The sequence below is a fragment of the Trichosurus vulpecula genome, chromosome 7 (assembly GCF_011100635.1).
Source record: "Trichosurus vulpecula isolate mTriVul1 chromosome 7, mTriVul1.pri, whole genome shotgun sequence".
Taxonomy (NCBI): domain Eukaryota; kingdom Metazoa; phylum Chordata; class Mammalia; order Diprotodontia; family Phalangeridae; genus Trichosurus; species Trichosurus vulpecula.
The window spans coordinates 105,274,706-105,297,621 of NC_050579.1; the positions used below are offsets into that span (position 1 = coordinate 105,274,706).

General features: G+C 38.1%; 1 protein-coding gene across 1 annotated transcript in view; it reads right to left on the reverse strand.

The window, feature by feature from the left end:
* Nucleotides 1–13,773: 13,773 nt before the first annotated feature.
* Nucleotides 13,774–22,916, reverse strand: part of CCDC170 (coiled-coil domain containing 170) — a 103,114-nt gene continuing 93,971 nt past the window's right edge. The window contains exon 11 of the mRNA XM_036769146.1: nt 13,774–13,974. Coding sequence (XP_036625041.1) covers nt 13,774–13,974 — 201 coding nt within the window. The remainder of the gene's footprint in view (nt 13,975–22,916) is intronic.

Genomic DNA, 22,916 nt, shown 5'->3' on the forward strand with positions numbered 1-22,916 from the left:
CTTCAAGGGTTGTGGTGGGGCAGTTAAGATGCCCATGGGTTTTCAAATATTTCCACAGACCAACCGCCACTTATATCCTAGTTGCTGGCCGTGCCATCGCTGAGGGAGATCTCAAAGGACTCTAGTTTCTTTCTGATAGAAATCTTTACCCAAAAACATCCCTAAATAAAAGCACTACCCCCAACATCTTAAAAAATTCTCAGCCCTCCTTATAAGTATTCATTTCCAGCATAGTTAGAGCATAGATTGAAAGTATACCAGATCTGTATTCAGAAGATTTGGGTTCAGTGCCTGAGGAGATTAGGTTAGATGACCTAGAAGTTTCCATTCAGCTCTAAGTAAATGTGCCATTTATTTTTTTAACACCAGTTTCATGTAAGATTACATCTCCCAGTAGTCTATAGCCATCTCACATACATAAGAGTTATCTCTTTGGGCAAAGAGAAAATAAACAGTATTTTGTTTGCATTGACTTATCATTGGATTAGTCCAGTGTAGTACAATTGAACCTGATCAGAAATCAAAATCGGCAGTGATGAAGGAGGTGTGGAGACATTATGGAAGGCATCTTTCTTATGTACTTGATGGAAGAATATTTTTAATACATTTGTATTTAAACATCAATGAGCTTGGTGCCCTAGTCCACTGGCCAGAAAGCAGGCTCCTAGAAGTTCTCAGGTTTTTGCAGATGAAAACTCTTTTCTTCTGTGTTCCCCTCCCCCAGGCTCCTGACGAACATGGATTTGAACAAGTGTAGTCCTACAGCCCCAGTAGGACAGGGGAGGTAAGGGAGCTTAACAATAAGAGAGACAACGATAGCAATTTACACTCATGTTGCACTTACTGAAAGCTTTGTATAAATGCTATAATTATAAATATATAAATTTGTATATTCTTTGTATAAATAGGATCATAGGATAAAATGGAGGGTATCTAAATCATGCCTGGGATTTTACCAATGAGGAAGCTGAGGACCAGAGAAAAGAGATTATCTCATTTAATCCTCATAATTTGAGGTACAGTATAAATATTATAATGCCCATCTTACAGATAAAGTAACTGAGGCTCAAAAAGAGGTAAGTCCAAGGTAACATTGCTAGTAAGTGATAAAAGCACACCTCTGATACTAGTTTTTTAAATCCACTTGCAGTGTCAAGGGACCAGATGTGCAAATCTCTATAAACTCCAAGCGATACAGCTATGCCATAGTAAGGTCACTAAAACATTTTTCAGGCATGCTTATAAACCAGCCTCCTCTTAGAAGACTAGTAGTAACTGTAGCTGAGCACCTCTGAGAGAAGAAGAGAAATGGGACTTCCTCTCTGTTTTGTGAAGGTTCACCAATTGAGAACCTCAAACTGAATAGAGTATAGGTTTGTCTACACATCGCAAAAATCAAAGTAGGGTTTAAAATAAATCAGTTGTCTCAGCATAAAAAAAAACACATTAGCTTAGCCTCTCAAAAGTATGTGAAAAAAAGCTCTAAAAGTCATATTTTGTATGTCCTGTCAGTTTGTATGTCAGCTCAACCTTTGGTATAGGGTTAATAAAATCAAACAGGGGGGAAAGGCACTCTAAACTTTGGTCTTTTTAATTCTATATTTTATTTATTTTTTTACTTTGGCTAAATGTAGAAAGGTTAAAAATAGATGATATTGATAGTCAACTTTTGTTCTAAAAAGTAAGCACTGCTTCACACATTTTAAAACTATTTAATAACCTACTATGTAGAAACAAAGTCCTGCTGCCCTTGACAGACTATTGTATTCTGTTGACACAGTGAGCAAGCCTATAGTGGTTAAAGATTTGACTTACAAGTTCTTCCAGTTCTCTCAGAAGGGAACATGAATTGAGGCTATTTGAAGATCAGAACTCTAAACCATAACCACCCCTTCACAATTATGTCCAAAATTCAATATCCGTGGGAGATTGTTTTAAGGATTTACATAGTACCTGCTATGTCCCACGGAATGCATGGAGTGTTCAGGACAACTAGCACCCCTGGAATGAAGGCTTGCTGGGCCCTTTTCAGGGTTGCTCATCTACCTTTGGTGTCCTCCTGATTCACCCAAATCACCCAGTGGCTCCAAGAAGCTGATGCTACAGCTTCTTTTGTAGCTGCCATGTGCAGGTGCCGCACCCAAGTGAACCGTCTTGGCAGACAGGCTAAACCAGATCGAGAGTAACCAACAGGCTTCAAACCTATGGGTGAGTTAGGGGGATATCTACCCCAAAGCATGTGAAGACTTTCCCCGGCCGAATGGGTGATTGAGACCAACTTGTTCCAATGGCCATGAAAGTGGCTGAAACAGACACTGTGGAGAGATCAGTGCTTGGTCAGACATCAAAGATGCCAAGGTCATCCACTACATTCAAGGCCATCACCAGTTGGCCTAACTTTTGTCTTGTTACTAAACTTCAATGATTCAGGAAGAGAGAGTGAGGCTGATAACTTTGTGCAACTCTGCCTCACTTAAATCCAATTCACACCCAAGTCAAGATGTCATCCCATGATGTTATTGGTCCTCTTCAAAAAAAAGGACAAGAATAACTATGTCCCAGGTACTGTGCTAAACACTTTTTACAAATACTATCTCATCTGATTCTCACAACAACCCCAGGAGGTGCTATTACAGTTAAGGAAAATGGGCAAACAGTGGTTTATTGACACAGCTTATAAGTGTCTGAGGTCGGATTTGAATTCACATCTTCTTGACTCCAGGCCTAGGGCTCTATCCACTGTGCCATCAGCTGCCTCGCTTTCTATTGTTATTTGTACTGTATATAAGAAGCATTTTAAATGAAATGTATACATTAAGTAGTAATGGGAATCACTTACATGTAAAATGAAAGTACAGGACTTTCAGTAACTTAAATATGCCAACCTTATTGTAAAATCACAAAAAAGCAATGCGATTTGTTTTTCTTCTAATAGTCTATCAAGGTCTGTGCCTATATCAAAAAATGGTCCATATCTGAAACATCACCCAAGTCTTGGCTACAGAAAGCTCTACACGAAAGCATTAATTCCCTTGCCAACCTTAACTTTGAAATGACAAATTACCATCTAAACTACGGGACTGTGGAGTTGATCACAGACGCCAGACATGGGCATTGGTGTCATCACTATCTCTGTGTCATGCATTCAGGCTTGCAAATGAGTTTATGCCCATAGATACACATTCCACCTAATTCAGGCTGCCACCAGAAACTGAGTCTATATGAGTCTGAGTCTGAAGAATGAAACTTCAGGTATGTTTTTTTTTCCATTAAGGTCACTTTTTTTCTGCTAAGAATGACAACTTACCACTGTTTCTTAATTACTACAAAAAATTTAAAGGAGTTTGCAAAACTCATTTTTAAATCAGTTGTTTTAAATATTTATTGATAAATTTAGTTTTTAAAATATATTTTTATCATTCTATGTAAATAGGGACATTATAAAATGAATTTTTTGGAAATCTAAATGCACAAGATATTTTGATCAAGAAGTCTATTTTGGTCGTTGAGAGTTATTTCACAGGAACAACTTGCCATGTCTATGTCAGATTTTATTTGTCAACTTTAAACCATTTTTCTGTGAAGAATGCTAAGGTATTATATACTTGCCCACTCTCATTCAAAGGCCTTTTGGTCTGTCCCAAGGAGGGGTCATACAATCACACAGTTGGAGGCACATTGAAGACTTTTCATCTAGTCTAAGCCTTTCAGTTTTACCCGTGGGGAAAAAGAGGCACAAGGAGGTAAAGTCCAAAGTCATGCAACAAGATAAGTCAGAGGCAGGTACCCTTATTCTGACATCAAGTCCCTGTTCTGAGTAAAGTGATGTATAGAAGTTTCATGGAAAATTCTCAGAGGGAAAAGCAGGAACTACAACATCATAGACAGTTCTTTTAAACCTATGATAATAATTACCACAAGGCTGGGCACATGAAGGGACTCAATGGAGAACTGTAGGGTAACTGTCATCCTTTCTTTTCCTTTGTGTCACCCTTTCTCCTAGTGTTTGTAGAACTGCTTCTAGGGTTAGAGAAGTAATCAGGCTGACCTGCCCATTCCCTAACATTTAGCAGAAAATGCTGTCTAAATAGATGGTTTATGTGTAAATGTTCATTGAGTGCCACTAAAAGATGAAAGAAAAAAAAAGAACACAACAATGAATATTCCAGCAGTGTTTATTATAGGTTATAAGTTACAGCTGGCTGGAGCTCAGGTGAATAGTGAAATAAAAGTGTGAGAAAGTTACCGAGATACCATAAGTGCTTCCAGATGAGGAGAATTCTCCTATAGGCTCCTGGTTCTCCACCTCCTTTTTTCACGTCAGTATGAGCACCAGTATCTTTGTACAAATTTCAGGATAGGACTTTAGCAGCAATGCAATTAGAGGTTGGATTGTTCTTCATATTCTAGAAAAAGTTCTGTTTCTGACATAATTTTTTAATCAATAATACCCTACTTTTCAAGTGTTCTTAAAAATTTAAGATCACTGATTGGTAGGGATGCCCATTCTTGAGCTTGTGGATACTTACTATATGTCAGGCCCACCAACAGGTTGAGCCGGGGGTGTCCTAGGTAGTCTTTTTCATTAGTCAGTTGTCTTATTTTGATGGCCATGTCCCACCTCATGGTTCAAGGTTCTACTAAAGTAGGAAATTCTTTCTATAGGGCTGAGGCTAAGTGATAGATCAAGTTGTTATAACTTATTATAGACTTGTCTTTGAGTCAACTTGGCCTCAAAGCACATTCAGGACCTTCTGTAGCTTCAACTACTGGCACCTCCTGACTGGGGGGAAAACTACAATAGGCTAGTTCTCCTCATTAATCTAAGGATGATACACAAGGGATACACCTGGGAAGCAGTAATAATCCCAGGTAATTATCCCAGGATGTGTAATCTGCTCTGCTAATACATATCCTAAGAATGAACTCAAAACTACCGTTATCTTTTGGGGTACGGGGTCTGTGTATATGTGAGTGAGAGGGAGGAGCATAACAGAACTTTCTGCAGAAATTAGAAGGAAAAAAACCTGTTCAGCTTTTGGCATGCAAATTTATGAGATTACATGTAGCTAAGCCTCAGAGAAAACTATTAACTCCTAACACAAAAGCAAAAGAAAAGGAGGTGAGGATTACAATAAGCCATACTTAGGAAAGGATTCTCTCAAAATGGGGGCTGCACTTGAAATTTCAGTCTACAGTAAGTTATAATAAAAACTTGATCTATCACTTAACCTCAATTCCACAGACAGAATTTCCTACATCAGTAGAACCTTGGAACAAGAGGTGGGGCATGGTCATTAAAATAAGACAACTGACTAAAGAAAAAGACTACTTAGGACACCCCCGGCTCAACCTGCTGATGGGCCTGTCACAGAGTAAATAGTTGATCGATCTTTGATGTCCCAAATCAATTTCCACATATTCCTTCCTTGATCTTTCAGATATCAGTAATCTCACAGCTCCTTTGAGCTACCATAGCCCTTTATTCCTCTCTTGTTGCCCTTTTATGATATACCTTGCATTACAGATATTAATCTATTAAATATAAGCTCCATGAGGGCAGACTTATATTCCTTGTAGTCTTGAACTGTTTCTTGCTCAATAAATATTTGTTGAATGAAGGAATGAATAAATTACTGACAAATTAGGATCATGGCATATTCATAAGAAGTACATTGTGTTTTATTCCAGCTTGCATGGAGACAGATTCTTTTCTCTAGGTAGCCCAAGGCTGGGAGTTTTCTGGTATGGCTGAAAGTGATCTGGTATAGAAATATTTCCTCTGTCCAGAGGATAAATGAAAATGGGGAGACATCAGCCCCTGTTGAAAGGACTGTGTACCTTAACCCCAAAATGAGACCAGTTCTAGACTTGCTCCCATGCAAGGGTGCCACACACTTTAGAGAAATAAACATGGATACAGCCTAATCCTGTTGTCTTTCTTAGACTGATCTCTGGAGGTTGACAGTACATAGCATATTTGAAAAAATGTAAAATATATAATCAGAAATAAATGATAAAAACAAAAGCAGCATAAATAATATATCTTGCCAGGAAGAAAATATTCTGTTCATAATGATGAATGTAGGTAATTTTTGTACAGCCAATATTAATATTGCCTTTTTAGGCATTTAGAAATTCCTAGTTATTTGATAAAATGCACATGAATTTTCATTAGTAGAAAGACTCTAAAATGTAGTAGAAAAAATTACCAATGCTCTTATATCTTAAAGTAGGTATGACACTTTTTTTGAAAAAACAAAAATAATATGGAGCCTATATTTGCAGTGCTTTGGCTAATGGGAATGATTATAGTAGTGGAATAATATAAGCCAAAATAAAACCTTTGCTGAAAAATCCAGATAAGAAAAGAAGAAGGAAGAGGAAGAAGGAAGGAGGAGGAGGAAGAGGAGGGAAGGGTAGTTTCTCTTTTCTGCTTAGCCTTTAAAAGGACTTGCAAAGAGGAAACACCAGAGAAAAAGATCCCTTCAACCCTGATTTTTTTTCTTAAATATTTAAAGGAAGTTGTTATACCACTAGTAAAGCTGAAGCTTCCAAAAAAGCAAAACCAGATAGTTAGCTGACTTTCTACCAATAGTAGGTAGGATTTTCTGGCAGCCACCAAAAAGAGATGTTGCAACCAAAATATTGACAGCTGCCAATATAATGGGAAAACTTTCTGTTAAACAGGATTTTAGGACAAAGCATCTTCATCCTCTGAGGTATGAACACAGCCTTTCATTACTTACTATTGCCAGAAAACCACTAGATTCAACCTCTTCCCTAGAAAACTAATAGCAGCTGGCAGTGGTTCATACTCTCTATCTTTTCCTCATAGACGGTACTCTCTTCCATTCTGTCTCTTTGCTCAAGAAGTTCACTGACAGAGGGGGCGGAGCCAAGATGGCAGCTGGAAAGCAGGGACTTGTGTGAGCTCCCCACCAGGTCCCTCCAAAAACCTATAAAAAATGGCTCTGGACAAATTCTAGAACTGCAGAACCCACAAAATAGAAGAGGGAAGCAGGGATCCAGCCGAGGACAGCCTGGATGGTCGCTGGATGAGGTCTATCGCACACAGAGTGGAGGAGAGTGGAGCTCAGCTTGGGCGGCGGCAGGACCAACCAGACCAGGAGCCCCGCTGTACAGGCCCTAGCACCCTGAATCAGTGATCTGTGGCAGTTACCAGACTTCTCAACCCACAAACACCAAAGACAACAGAGAAGGTTAGTGGGAAAAGCTGTGGGGGACAGAGTTCGGGGTTCGGTCACCACCCCAGGGGCAGCGGAGGTGTTGCAGCTACAGAACTACAGCTGCAGTTACTCCCAGCCCCAGGCCCACCTGGTGGGAGAAATTAAGTGGCAGATCAGAGCAGGAGTGCAGAGCCTGCTTAAGATTTGTATCAGGTCTGGGTTGGAGTTTCTTGGGGAAGGAGGAGTGCAGGTGTGGCAGAGCTGGCTGTATAGAAATAGCTCTGAAATCAATGGCACATCCCCTTAAGCTTGGAACAAAGTACTCTTTGCTCTACAAGCAGTCATACCCCAACAAAAAACTCAAGGGTCAAGTAAGATGGCTGGGAACATGACCAGGCGGCGAAAACACACTCAGATTCAGTCTCAGACTTTGGAATCTTTCTTTGGTGACAAAGAAGACCAAAACATACAGCCAGAAGAAGTCAACAAAGTCAAAGAGCCTACATCAAAAGCCTCCAATAAAAACATGAACTAGTCTCAGGCCATGGAAGAGCTCAAAAAGGAGTTGGAAAAGCAAGTTAGAGAAGTAGAGGAAAAATTGGGACGAGAAATGAGAATGATGCAAGAAAACCATGAAAAACAAGTCAATGACTTGCTAAAGGAGACCCAAAAAAATACTGAAGAAAACAACACCTTAAAAAATAGACTAACTCAAATGGCCAAAGAGCTCCAAAAAGCCAATGAGGAGAAGAATGTCTTGAAAGGCAGAATTAGCCAAATGGAAAAGGGGGTCCAAAAGACCACTGAAGAAAATACTACCTTAAAAATTAGATTGGAACAAGTGGAAGCTAGTGACTTGGTGAGAAATCAAGATATTATAAAAGAGAACCAAAGGAATGAAACAGTGGAAGACAATGTGAAATATCTCATTGGAAAAACCACTGACCTGGAAAATAGATCCAGGAGAGATAATTTAAAAATTATTGGACTACCTGAAAGCCATGATCAAAAAAAGAGCCTAGATATCATCTTTCAAGAAATTATCAAGGAGAACTGCCCTGATATTCTAGAGCCAGAGAGTAAAATAGAAATTGAAAGAATCCACCAATTGCCTCCTGAAAAAGATCCCAAAAAGAAAACTCCTAGGAACATTGTCGCCAAATTCCAGAGCTCCCAGGTCAAGGAGAAAATACTGCAAGCAGCCAGAAAGAAACAATTTGAGTATTGTGGAAAAACAATCAGGATAACACAGGATCTAGCAGCTTCCACATTAAGGGATTGAAGGGCTTGGAATACAATATTCCACAGGTCAGTGGAGCTAGGATTAAAACCTAGAATCACCTACCCAGCAAAACTGAGTATCATGCTCCAAGGCAAAATATGGATTTTCAATAAAATAGAGGACTTTCAAGCTTTCTCAGTGAAAAGACCAGAGCTGAATAGAAAATTTGACTTTCAAACACAAGAATCAAGAGAAGCATGAAAAGGTAAACAAGAAAGAGAAATCATAAGGGACTTACTAAAGTTGAACTGTTTTGTTTACATGGAAAGATGATGTGTATGATTCGTGAGACCTCAGTATCATAGTAGCTGAAAGGAATATGCATATATATATACATATATATATGTGTGTGTGTGTGTGTGTGTGTGTGTGTGTGTGTGCGTGTATGTATGCATATATATACATATGTGTGTGTGTCTATGTATGTATATATGTAGGTATACATATATATGTACACACATATATAGACAGAGGGCACAGGGTGAGTTGAATATGAAGGGATGATATCTAAAAAAATAAAATAAAATTAAGGGATGAGAGAGGAATATGTTGAGAGAGGGAGAAAGGGAGAAATAGAATGGGGTAAATTATCTCGCATAAAAGTGGCAAGAAAAAGCAGTTCTCTAGGAAGGGAAGAGGGGGCAGGTGAGGGGGAATGAGTAAATCTTGCTCTCATTGGATTTGACCTGAGGAGGGAATACCATACATACTTAATTGGGTATCTTACCCCACAGAAAAGAAGGAGGAAGAAGATAAAAAAGTGGGGATGATAGAAGGGAGGGCAGACAGGGGGAGGAGGTAATCAAAAACAAACACTTTCAAAAAGGGACAGGGTCAAAGAAGAAAATTCCATAAAGGAGGATAGGTTAGGAAGGAGCAAAATATAGTTAATCTTTCACAACATGAGTATTGTGGAAGGGTTTTACATAATGATACGCATGTGGCCTACGTTGAATTGCTTGACTTCATAGGGAGGGTGACAGATGGGAGGGCTGACTGGGGAACAGGGCAACCAGAATATACGCCATCTTGGAGTGGGCGGGAGGGTAGAAATGGGGAGAAAATTTGTAATTCAAACTCTTGTGAAAATCAGTGCTGAAAACTAAATATATTAAATAAATTAAATATAAGAAGTTCACTGACAAATTATATGTGGGCAGAATTTTAGTGCAATGCAACAATCACTTAACTAGAAGCCAAGATACCTTGCTAAAGTTTTCTAGTTGTGTCAATAACTGGGACATTAAGCAAGTCACCTCTCTTTTTTCTGCTCACTTTTCTGGGAATATTCATACCCACCCACAAGGCTGCTATCTTGATACAATGAAATGATGCATATGAAAGCATTTTTAAAATTGGCAGGCAATTTTATAAGCTCCCCACTAAGCCAATAAGATGAATCTACATCTTATCACTATGCACTGGAAAACCACTCAATTCTGGATGCAGTTGAAAATCCTGATACATTCAAAAATAAACTCTACATCTTAGTGTCCTAGTGTTCATATGATATCCCAATAAGAGAAATCAACATATATGTTTCCAAAGTGATTAAGACAACTGCTCCATAGTTCCATAGTCACAGGTCTTTCTGACCAAAAATTATATTCCTGAGAGTGAAAATGAGCCAATCTATACAGCTTTTCTAGCACCACTATAGGTAGGAGTCAACAAATTCATATTCAACAAAGATTTATTAAGCCCTTACTGTGTGCTAGGCACTCAGAATAAAAAGAAAAGCATAACTCTGCCTATATAATCTAATGTGAGAAAGTCAGGAGAGGAGGAAGGGACATGTAGACAAATAATCCATGGCCTAAAGAAAATGAGGTAAGTACTAAAGAGAGGCCAAGACAAAGTGCTATGAGCAATATGAAGAGGAAGAGATCACTTTCGGATCAGTCAGACACTGGACATCTCCAAGAAGTCTATTTCCTTAACAGAGTTACAGGCAATATCACATGTTCTTCAAACACTCACTACTTAATCTAAGGCAGATGTACTCAGAAAAACTTGAAATTTAGAGAAAGGGGGGAAATTGTTTGAAGCATATCTCAAAGGCTTTTTGGCTAAATACAATTTCTCAGAAATTAGGCTCAATAGATGACAATAAGATTTGTCAAGATAAATTTATCCAACAAGTATGAATTTTAAAAAAAACAACATTATCCAGGATATTGGATCAATCTAATGTATTTTATTGTGCAATATACATGGACTTTGTTATGGAATACAATCATTTCCCTATTAAAAGTGTAAATTAATTATAGACACACTCTGTGGCATTCATTCATCAATTGTGAAACCAGAAAATTTTCTCTTAAAAAAGTTTATTAAAACATTTCCAATTTGACATTTTCAAAATTATAAACCAACTAATGTCTATGTGAGGTTGTGCGGGTTGGGAAATGTGTGTTTATATGTTGTGTGGGGTGGCATATGTTAGAGGAAACAAGTGTAGTAGATATCATTTTATCTCACACTCCTTTTCTACTAGAAATTCTGGATGATTTCCTTATTTTAAATTTCTATATGTCAATATAGTATTATGTTATATAGACATTACATTATATGGACAGACATTATATAACATGTCTATATAATATATGTGTATAGATGTTGTACATACATTTTGAGATGCAATAGAAGTATTTTAAAATGGACATCTCATGTAGTACCTACTATTTGTCAATTTCAATCTTTTATATGAACTTGAACTTAACTAGTTATCTTAAATATCTAAATAGAAAAGGAAAAAACTATGATGTTTTGTATTTGAAATGAAAACAACATTAACTGAGAACATGCTAAATCTACTTTTAGAAAATAGCTAAGACAAATCAAAGCCAATTTGACTCTTTCAAAAGTAGGCAGAAAATTCAAACTGAGAGGATACGGTAAAAAAGATCATTCTTTAATTTAGCAAATATTTGCTAAGCACCTAATTATGTCCTATGTTAAAGACTAGGACTGGGGGTACATAGAGAGAGTAAAGAACAATGTGTGTTCAAACAAAGAGTTTTTGCATTCCATTCCAGTTCCCAGTTTGAGCTGAATTATTTCCTGAGCTCCTTTGGCATCTGTAGCTCCACCAGATACCATAGCTTGTGAAACAGCCAAAAATTGCTCAGGGGGAATATGAGCAGGCATCCAGAGGCTGCAGCCAGGCATCTGGAAGAAGAATCAGCTAGATCGCCTTCCTTTGCCACCCCCACACACACACACACACATATATACACACCACCATCACCACCACCACACCACGCACCAAGAAACACCTTCAATCAAAACTGTGCATTTGGGAATTAGGAATACAAATAGAAAAGTAAATAAGTCCTTGCTCTAGAAAGAGCTCACATCCTAACTGGGGAAGCAACACATAGAGCAGGTTTTAGCTACAAGTGAGCTAAAAGTCCCATGATTCTTAGAGTATCTGTAATGTTAATTAAAGTGGGACTTTTTTACTGTTTTCTCTTTTAGAATGCTAAAGTAATCAAGTGCCTTTGATTAAGTCTTGCTAGGTGAGAAGCCCCAGGCCCACACCCTTTTGCTGATTAGGTGTGAAGTCTTCAAGGCCCTAGGAAGCGCATACTCAAGGTTAGCATTTTGCTTTGGGGCTCTCATTCACTGGAAGAGTGTCGAGTGATTTGACCAGTGATTTGACTCTGAGTAGCTGTCATTAAAGAGGATCCCCCCAGGCTTGAAAATCCAGATATTGGTGCTTCCCTGGTAACTATGAACTGAGATATTGGGCAGAAAGCTAGAAGTCTGTCTACTGGTTTGTGTTTTTTGATCTCTTGATATTTTCTTTTTGTAATTTCTGTTTGTATTTGTTCTGAAGTTCAGGGTGCTGGCTTTTCCCCCTGAACTAAGTGAATTATGTATGTGTATGTTTGATTAAAGTGTGACTGTCAATCCCTTAAAGTTGCTTTTCTTAGAAAAGCTGATCAAAGAACCTATGCTAGCAGCCCTCTTGTGTGCTGTTGTTGTTGGTCTTTCAACCCCACAACAGCTGATGGCAACACTGTTGTTACAGTATCTAGCAAAACTGATGGTAATGCATTCTTTTTAATGTCATTTCTGCTGAAAGATCACATCACTTTCAGATGTTGACCTATTTGACAGAACTTAGGACTCAGTTTAAAAATACATATTTTCTTTTCTCCCTAGGTCTTCAGTAGTTGTAACTGCAGCATCCGCAGCAGTTCAAGGCTGTATCTTCACCAGTGTTGCTTCACAGGGATGATAGTTACAGGGGGCAGGATGATAGTAGAAGGGTGAGAAGAGTGCTGTCACTTCCAAGGCTCTTGGGCTTACCTGCCAGTTGATGACAGCTGGTAACAATCGGTAAGCATTTGGTGTGGTGACATTGACAAAAAGAGGGCCCCTTCTCCACAGTGATTGCTCCCATCAATGATGGCTGTGAGGCCCAGGCTGAAGAGGAACAGTATAGTATAGGGCAGGGAGTGCTGCTATCGCATTCGAAGTCCTAGGATGTTTCTATCTGGGTCAGAAGGGAGGTGGTGGTGGTTTGGCTTGTCTGACACATACCACCTCCTATTTCTCCCTTAGGGTACCTTGATGCTCTACCAAAGCATCACAGTGAAGCTAGGAGAAACTTTTTTAAAAGGCAGATAAGTGCTAAGTTAAAGAAATTTTCAAGACACTTCTCTCAGTGATGTTAAGAATCTGATTCCCAGGAAAAATATGCAGGTAATGAGAAAACAGAAAAGGATTCAAGAAAAAGGAAGATGGAGAGTGGTTAGAACTAAATATGAATTTTTGTCTTAGACAAATGAAGGAGGGAGAGGAAAGAGGGAAATCAGTTTCTGAACAAACTGACTTGAATGTTTGTAAATGAAATCAAAAATGGAACTCAAAGACCTCAGCTATGAATTTGTACTGAGTCCTTCCCTTTGCACACTGCCAGGCAGATAGTAAGTGCTTGATAAATGTTTTACATTCATTCATTCCCAAGTAGAAGCACTTCTTTATAAGAGATTCAATTTGAAGAGAAAGGAATATTGTCATCTCATCCTTTTTCTCACAAAAAAGATTTGGGCTCTGAGAACCTGTTCTCATTAAACCCTAATCAGAATTAGTGGAAAAATGACACAATTTAAACCCTGGTATGGTGAAAGAGATCTGCCTCCATTGTCTGTATCCCCAAAGGATGGCACAAGAAATAATAGTGGATTATCTCCACAACTAAAATTTGAATCAAGGTCTGGAAGCTGTTCAATCTCATGCTTCAATGTAAGATCTTCCAATAAGCACTACTTCCCTCAAGTGAGGCAGAGGTCAGTGTAAAAGTTTTAAGTGGTCCTGTGGGGATCTGTCTTGTCCAGTAGTCATGTCTTTAAGGCAGGCACAGGGAACAAAGTGATGCTGATGAGAATGGATGAGTCTTTCAAGACATTTGATGATTTCATAGTCAGGGACAGCAAGGCTGGTAATATTTAGGCCCAACATCCGTGATACCACCTCCCTGAAGTCTACAAGCTGAAATAATAAAAAAGAATAAAAATATTATATGTGGTAAAAAGAGAACCACTATAAAGCCAAAGAGAATAATAAGCTCTGCTCAAGGATTGTACAAAATGAACAAAATAAATTCACCAAACAAATTTATCCTTAAAAAATTGATGAAGATGAAATTTGTTCTTACAACATCTCTATCCTTTTTTCTTATTTTCTTTTTTTTTTTTACAAACTCATCACTAGGCCAATTTTCCCTCCCAATTAATCACACCACAACTCCAAATGAAAAACAAAAACAAAGATGCACAGTCAAGCAAAAAAAATCCCAATAGTGTCTATGTCCAAAAATGTGTCTCATTTTGCACTGAGTCCATCATTTCTGGCAGGAGGAGGGTACCATGTTTCATCATTAGTCTTCTAATGGTTCATCACTGCAGTGATCAGAGTTATTAAGTCTTCTTAAGTTGTTTGATTCCCTTTTCCACTGACATTTCCCCTTCCTCCTAAATGTCAGGTCTTTGACTTACCATTGGCTGCTTAGATTCCTCTCCAGGTGGACATAGTGAACTTCAGACTTTTTCTTAGCATTATATCAAGGTCTTTGCAAGAAGGTGTGGAGAGTGAGTGGGAGGAAGGACTCCTGGGGAACTGCCAGTGAGAAAATGTCTTCTATCAAAATAGGTTGGCAACTGCTCTGAAACTTTACTGTCTTAGCTGCCTGAGACAGTGAGTGGTTAAATGGTAGGTTACATAGCCAGTATGGGTCAAAGGTGAAAGGTGAAGCCAGGTCTTCCTAACTCAGACTAGCTCTCTATCGATTATACCATGCTGATTCTTAGGGTCTTGTTAGATAAAACTGAATAAAATTATTGTGTTCTAGTGCCTGGTAAAATTTTAGAAAAGAAAATTAAAGGGAAAATATCTGAGCACTTGGAAAGGGAAATGGTCACGGAGGTAAGGCTGGAAAGAACTTTAGAGATCATCTAGTGCCATGTCCTCAATTTACAGGTGAGGAAGTTGGGTTATAGAGTGGCTAAGTGATTTTCCAAAGGTTACATAGGAAGTAAATAGTTTCAAATCCAAAGGTGATTGCTACAAGGCAGCATAGATTCATTAAGAGCAAGTTATGCTAAACTAACCTCATTTTCTTTTTTTTAAGAGGGTTACTAGGCTAATTAAAAAACTAGTGAATAATGGAATGATATCAATTTAAAGGTCTATCACAATACCTCAGAGCTCTGTCGTAGTCTGATTCTGTTCAATATTTATTTATTCAATAAGCATTTATTAAGTGCCTATTGTTATAGACAATGAGAATACAAATATAAAATATGTCCTTGACTGACATATATTGAGCATTCAATAAATGCTTGATGACTTAACTTCATTCTGTTGGGGGAAAACATGTACCAAGAAAATATAATGTAAAATACACATAAAGTGATAGAAAGTGGTTTCCAGTAGTTGTTGTTTGTCCTTCGTTTATGAAGAGGACCAAAGACATCACACATGACACATACATGAACTGGATTTAATTGAGGCAAAGTTGCACAGAATCATTAGCCTCACTCACTCTTTCTGAGTCACTGAAGTCCAGTGGCAAGACAAAAGTCAGGATGACTGGAGATGGCCCAGGATGCAGTGGATGTCTGACCAAGCTCTAAACGCTCCACAGCACCTGCTTCGGCCACCTTCATGGCTGGTGGAACAAATTATTCTCATCTGACCATTCAACTAGGGGAAAGTCTTCAGATGCTTGGGGTAGACACTCTCCTAACTCACTGATGGGTCTGTGGCCCATTGGTTACCCTCAACCTGGTTTAGCCTGTCTGCTGAGATGGTTTACCAGGGTGTTTCCATTGCACATGCTACAGTTTCTTGGAGCCATAAATGAGAGTTGACTGCCAGGTAGACACTAAAGATGGATAAGCAGCCCTGAAAAGGCCTCAGCAAGCCCTCACACCAGAAGTTCTAGTTCTCCTTAAACATCCATACACCCTAATTTTTCCAGGTTTCCAGGAGCAGGGCACTAGCAACCAAAGAGATCATAAGAGGCTTCCAAGTTGCCAAGTCTTGTTGCTTCTTCTTCCACATCTCTTGTATCTATCCCCTTCTCTCTATTAACATCACCCTCATTTAGGCCCTAATCAACGCTCATCTGGACTTTCGGACTAGCCTCCTCATATGACTTCCTATTTCAATTCTCTTCCATCTTCAATTCATCCTCCATTCAGCAGCCAAAGTGACATTTTTCTAAAGCATGGGTTGAACCACAGAGCATTCTCTGCAATAAACTCCAGTGGCTCTCTCTTTGCTCTAATATCAAGTGCAAACTCCTCCAACCTACCTTTCCAGACTAATTATCATGCGTTATTTCCTTCCGCACACTCTACAATCCAGCCAAAGGGATGTTCTTGCTCTTCTTCATGAATGACTTTCCATATTCCATTTCTAAGCCTTTGTTTGGCTACCTCTCATGCCTAGAATGCATTCCTTCCTCCCCTCTTCCTCATAAACTCCCTTTTGCTGTCAAATCTGAGTCCCACCTTCAATGGAACCTTTGGTGATCTACCTGCTTCCCCAGCTGTTAATGCCTTCTCCAAAAAAAAATTACCTTCTGGGGTTTGTATACATACACATATATATCTATATATTTGCATATATATGTGCATGTGTGTACATAGATATATCCACACATACAATACATATATACATGTATATATACATATGTATGTGTATATACAAATATATAGTAATATCATGTGTGTATTATGTATATAATGTATATGTGTATGTATATTGTTGTTCCGTTGTTTCAGTCATGTGTGACTCTTCATGAACCCATTTGGGGTTTTTTTTGGCAAAGATACTGGAGTGGTTTGCCATTTCCTCTTTCAGCTCATTTTACAGATGAGGAACTGAAGCAGAGTTAAGTGACTTACCTAAGGTCACACAGCTAGTAAGTGTCTAAGGCCAGATTTTAACTTGGGGAGATGAGTCTTCCCGACTCCAGGCACAGTACTGCATCCACTGTGCCACCTAGCTGCCTCTCTTATATTATGTATGTATATATGTATGTGCATATAATGTATATGTGCATGTCTATTATGTATGTGTATCTGTATATGTAATTTGGCTATCCAGGCCATTCTCCTTCCTTATGCTGTGACTTCCCTCATAGCCTTTCCTCAGCTCCTTCCTTTCTGGTTTCTTTTCAAACTAGCCATGTGGCAAGGAGGTAATAGCTTATCCAGCTACTACTCCCACACAGTTATTAGCTCATTTTGATGCTCAAAGAAACCCTAAGGGATTCATTCTCTCTGCTCTTGGAAGCTGTTCAAATAAGCTGATAACTTTTCTCCTTTAAATATGAGGCCTCCTCCAGAAATCTTACCCTGGAAGATATTGCAGTCTTAAATCTCTTTTCTATCTGGATCTTTTCCAATTTACACTCTCAACCCTACATCCAAAGCACTAATACACACAGTTAATCAATGTTTTAATAACATAAAGATTCAGGCAAACTATGAAGACTGGCCTATTGCTAGGTCTTCATAGACAGAAGTGACTCTATGTTTGGCCACTGATTGACCAGCTTATGTATCAGAAAATTTCTATGTACCCAAAAACTGGTTTAGTCACCTTCATTTAGACAAGGAAGAGTGGGCTCTCTTGGTTATAATCAGTTTAGCAAACTTCTTCTAATCAATGTATGAAAGCTTAGCAAAGTTCCCTACTCAAAATACCCTTGTGATAAATAAGAGGAAGGGAGTTGCAATTCAAGCCTCCTACCGATTGACTATTTCTAAGGCAGCCCCACTTCCACTTCGGTCCCTGAGAATCCACCCAGCAACCATAAACAGATGCAATAACAGAAACCCAGAGTTCTGCACTATTGATTGGGGTTCACATCTAACCATATGCCTGCACCACAGCCCATGCTTGCTTGTGGGACTGAAGGGTGGAGGAACTAAAGGCTTGCATGTCTGTGAGTAATAAAACTGCCTGACCTGTGATCCTTTGAATGCCTGTGCTCCTTCTGAGTGCCTCACCCATGATCTTCTCACGCAAATTTATAAGGAAGAATGGCCAAAGACTTGTGGCTTTGCAAGCCACTGAGAAAGAAACCAAGGTTCTCATCCCAAGAGCCACAAAAAACAGAGGGGTATGAAAAAACTTTCCCCTGTGGACAAGAACAAGCATCCTCCAGAGCAGGCACCTCTACTTGTCCTAGATTGCTGAGCACCTCCATATTCTCTCTGCTGTTGTTTAGCTCTGCCCCAAACATGACCACCAACTCCAATTCCCCAAACTTCCCCAACTACAAAGTCTGCAGATCAGCCCTCTGTTTGCTCCCACCACATGACTATCAACAGCCACAGTTTCTTGCCCTGCCTCTTTTCCAGCAGCACTGCCAAAGTCATGTTGGATGACCTCCTTAGCTTACCTAAAAATTACTGTGAACCAGGAGAGATATATAATGGTAGCTTGATGAGATGATATGATCAACTAAATGTTGTTGTTGTTTTTTAAGGATGGGGTGATCTGGATGTGATTGTGAACAAAATAAAAGATGATAAGAAATTGTATAGGAATGAGGAGAAATTTAAAATGTAAGAGGGGATGATCAAATGGCCAAATTCATAGAAGACAGGAATGACCGAAGGATAAAAGCAGAGGGGTTGACATCACTAAAGAGAAAGCCAACTTGTCCAGTTATTTAGATGAAGGCACTGATGGCATATTTATCACATTTATAGATGAGATGAAACTGTTAGAGATACATTGGTTGATAGAATAAGGACCCCAAAAGGTGGCTACAACTTATGACAAAATGGCAGAACTAACAAGATGAAACTTAATGGAAAAAATGTACAGTTCTGCACTTGGTCTTATAATTCAACTGTTAGAGTACAGCATAGGGAAAATATAGCTAGAAAACAGTTTAAAAAACTAAGGGTTTTGTGGACTGAAAGTTCCACGTGAAACACTAGATAATGGAGCAGCCTATCTTAGCCAATAGGATAAAATCCTGTGCCAATGTCTCATTGTGGCATGGAGATAACCTTGAGTTCCTAAAAGCTAAAGGAATGGAACATAAACTGTAGCAGATTCTACCAAAGTGGAAAGGTTTCCAATGCAGATGTTATAATAATTTATATCTGGTGTCTAAGGGTCAACTCAAGTAACTACAAAAAAGACATATACCCAACAGGTTGGTGACCCAAACAGAATTCAATCTTAGGTTGCATTCATAGTACTATAGTATCTATAGCAAAGGAGGTGACAGTTTTATTGTATTCCAACTCTGATTGGTCCTCATCTGGAAGATTGTGTTTGTTTCTGAGTACATTTAAAGAGACAGGCAAGCTGGAGTAAGTCCACAGTGATACAACCAGGGTGATGAAAGGACTCAAAATTCTGAGATAAGATTGTTTAAAGGAACAGGGAATGATTTAGCTCAGAGGAGAGAAAATTTATGTAAAGCATGATAGCTCTCTGTTCAAACACCTTGCTATCATTTAGAAGAAAGATTAAGTTTGTTTACTTTGGTCACAAACAACATAGAAAGATATATATTTGATGATACAACTAAATCTGACCAGGAATAAGAGAGGAATTTGTCTAAAAATATCAACGGGAATGTGTATGTGATATTACAATCTTAGAATATTTTTAAGATACAGAATATAGGATTAGGGCAGATAGCTAAAGATAAATACAAAACACTGGCATGGTACTGTAAGAATTATGTCAAGGAAAATAAGACTCAGAATAATTTGAGGCTGTTGAAGAATGCTAAAAATAAGAAAATTAACTTTTTATATCTATGTGTGAAGATTAAAAAAGTGATAAGAATACTTAACTGAAGTAGATAAAATGATTATTATGAACAATGGAAAGAAGGCTGAACTACTCATCTCCTATTTTGCTTTTATTTTCTATACAAAAGAAAACAATATTGAGACTGGAAGAATAGCAAAAACAATTAACAAGGTATTAAAAGCCAAGATAGTCAAGAGATATGTAAGGCAGTATCTAGTCACCTTCAAGTCATCAGATCTAAATAAATATCTGAGGGTACTGAAAGAATAGATTAATATGGTTGCTGAAAGAGGTGCCACAAGATTGAAAATGTTGACCTTACTTTCAAAAAGGAAAAAACAAAAGTCACTTCAAACCATAAGTAGATGAACTCATTTTCAATTCTTGAAAAATACATAGAAGGTGTTATTGAAGGGATGGTTACTGAATATTTAGAAAGGGAAGCGATGATAGCTAAGAGCCAAGATGCTTTCATCGATAACAGTTCATGCCAGACTTACCTCATTTCCTTTTTTGACTGGATTGCTATACTGATGAAAATGTCATAGATATAGCATACCTAGATTTCACCAAAATATTTGATAAAACTTCTCACAGTATCTTATAGATAAGATGAAGAGATATGGACTACACGATCAAGAGTTCACATAAGTGTATTCAAAACTGGTTGCTTGGATATGAGAAGAATGATTAATGGATAGATGTCAACCTTGAAAAAGATAACTAGTAATGGTCCCCTGGAGCCTTAGTGTTCAATATTTTAATCAGATTTTACATAAAACTTAAAATCCAATGCTATATTATAGATAATCTTCACCCACTTAGTTTGTCCTATGTGGATAGTTATGTTAATTTTTTAAATGAGTACAGATTTCATTTCAGAGGCTCTGCAATCTTCCTGGGCTTGATTTAATAAGCACAATGTTACTCCATAGCAGGAGTTTCTGGAGAAGCTCAACAACTATAAGGAATCCTTCTTAAACGTGGATTCTCTTAGAACTTCTCCAGTCTTATGCAAATATATATCTCCTCATTTTCTACCTTGCTTGACATAAATAATCAGAACAAAGCTATTTTCTGTTATTTGTTTCAAGAAATCCTGTTTAATTTTGACATATGCTTGGGTATGAACCTTGATGGAGAAAAGCCTTTAAAGTAGTGTTTTGCTCTACCATAGCAGTTCTTTCTTAAAAGTCAAAAAATAAGTATACTGGGATCTTGTATTCTCTACATGTTTCAGCTACTCATATGATGATAAAGTTGTGTCTATTGTGTAATATCACTTACAAAAATTCTGCCTCTTCCTTTCAAATATCACTTAGAAGGTCCCCTTTGTGTATATAGATTTTTCTAATGAAAATTTTATACATGAAGGAAAGTAGGCATATGGATTAGCAATTATTGTGCTCTTGGTTGCCTTTTATTGTTTGTTTAAAAAAAAGTGAGAAAATTTTTCTCACATTTTTGATGTCTTTCCCTCATTTAAATACCTTGAAACTCACTTCCTCAATGACCTCAAACTTGTCCCACTTCCTCTATATAAATTTGGTTTTGTTGAGCTGCTTTTCCCATCTTTGTTTTCTCCAATGCCATTTCAACCTTTCTAAGAACCACATCTGAGGTTGTGGTGTTAGGGCACAAATGTGATGATGGTTCTACTGTTTTTGATGGTCAAAGTAACAACTAATGTGGGAAGAAAAGGCACTATAGTAACCCAGAAGGGGAGACATTTTAAAATAAAAAAACATTTACACCAAATATGATACCATCTTGTACAAAACAAAGCAGAAGCAAACAAGTCAGAAGTACATGTGCCAATTATGCCAAAGTTTTTGAGAAAAGTGAGATCACAGACTTTAGAGCTTGAAGGGATTATCTTATCTAATCTATTCATTTACAGGTGGAATAACTGGGGTCCAAAGACTCAAAGGAACTTAACATGGAGTGTCACAGTAGCAGAAGGCCCAAGAATTGAACTCAGATATAGTCATTCAAAGTCCAAGGTTATTTCTACTTCACAACACAACCAGGATGTTCTGGGGTAATTTTTATTCAACGGACTAAACATTCATTAGCTAAGGAAAACTTCTACCCGTAATTTCATCCTTTCTATACCTTGCTCTCAAATGCTGAGCTTGAAGTTTCAGAAATATAGAGAGACTCTTCCTTAGTACTTAGTCTCAGGGAGGAAAAAAAATCTTCCCTCAGATTCTTCTTTTCTCTTCTTAATGTGGACAAGGTTCTACTTCTGTTGTTTCCTTTCTTCTCAGAGCAGAAACACTAGGTGCTCAATATCAGAAAAAGAAATTGAACAAGCCATAAACACTTCCCCCCAAAAAAAACCCTCCAGGACCAGATGGATTTATAAGTGAATTCTACCAAACATTTAAAGAACAGCAGTCCTCAATTTGACACATGAGTATGAGCAGAGCCAGCTAAGAGGGAAAAAAGCACTAGGCTCAGTGTCCAGTCTACGCCCTGTGGAGCTCTAGAAAGACGGAGAGATGAAAGCCAAAAACAATGGGGGTCAGGCTGCCCGGTACATGTTTCTTTATGAGGCTGACCTTCTGATGTAGCTGCCAGATAAACTCTCCTACTTACAACTAACAAGTGAATGAGTCTTTTTTTATGGTTTACATATGTGCTTGGTCTTCCATCAATTTTCTGCGCCACTGTTTGAGATTTTGTGGTCAGTTTCCTTCAACAGATCCCTGTCAGAGATAAGTCTCCCCTATTGATGCTGGGGTAGTGGTTGACTTTTTTAAATCCTAAGCAATCTGAAAAATGGCACGAATGGTGGAGATAGCTGTAGACGATATTTAAGTTTGGCCAAAGGCTCTACTTAACTTTTACAGAGTTCTCATTACCCTTCAGAAAGCACTTTGTGACTCTTAAAGTTTTAAATTTAAGTCATATTTGCTATATCATAGGGTTGTCTATCAAGCACTTGTAAATCTTTAAAGCTAGGAAAGCACATTTTTAAATTAGCACTCCCAGAATCTCATTCCATGAAGACATGGTTAAAAACTCTTAGCAAAGTAAAAAATTTTAATGCAAAAAAGACAGAAAATTTTAAATATGAGAAATATAGCAGATTAAAGAGCTAATTAATATTATGAAGCTTTTGCTTTCTAGGA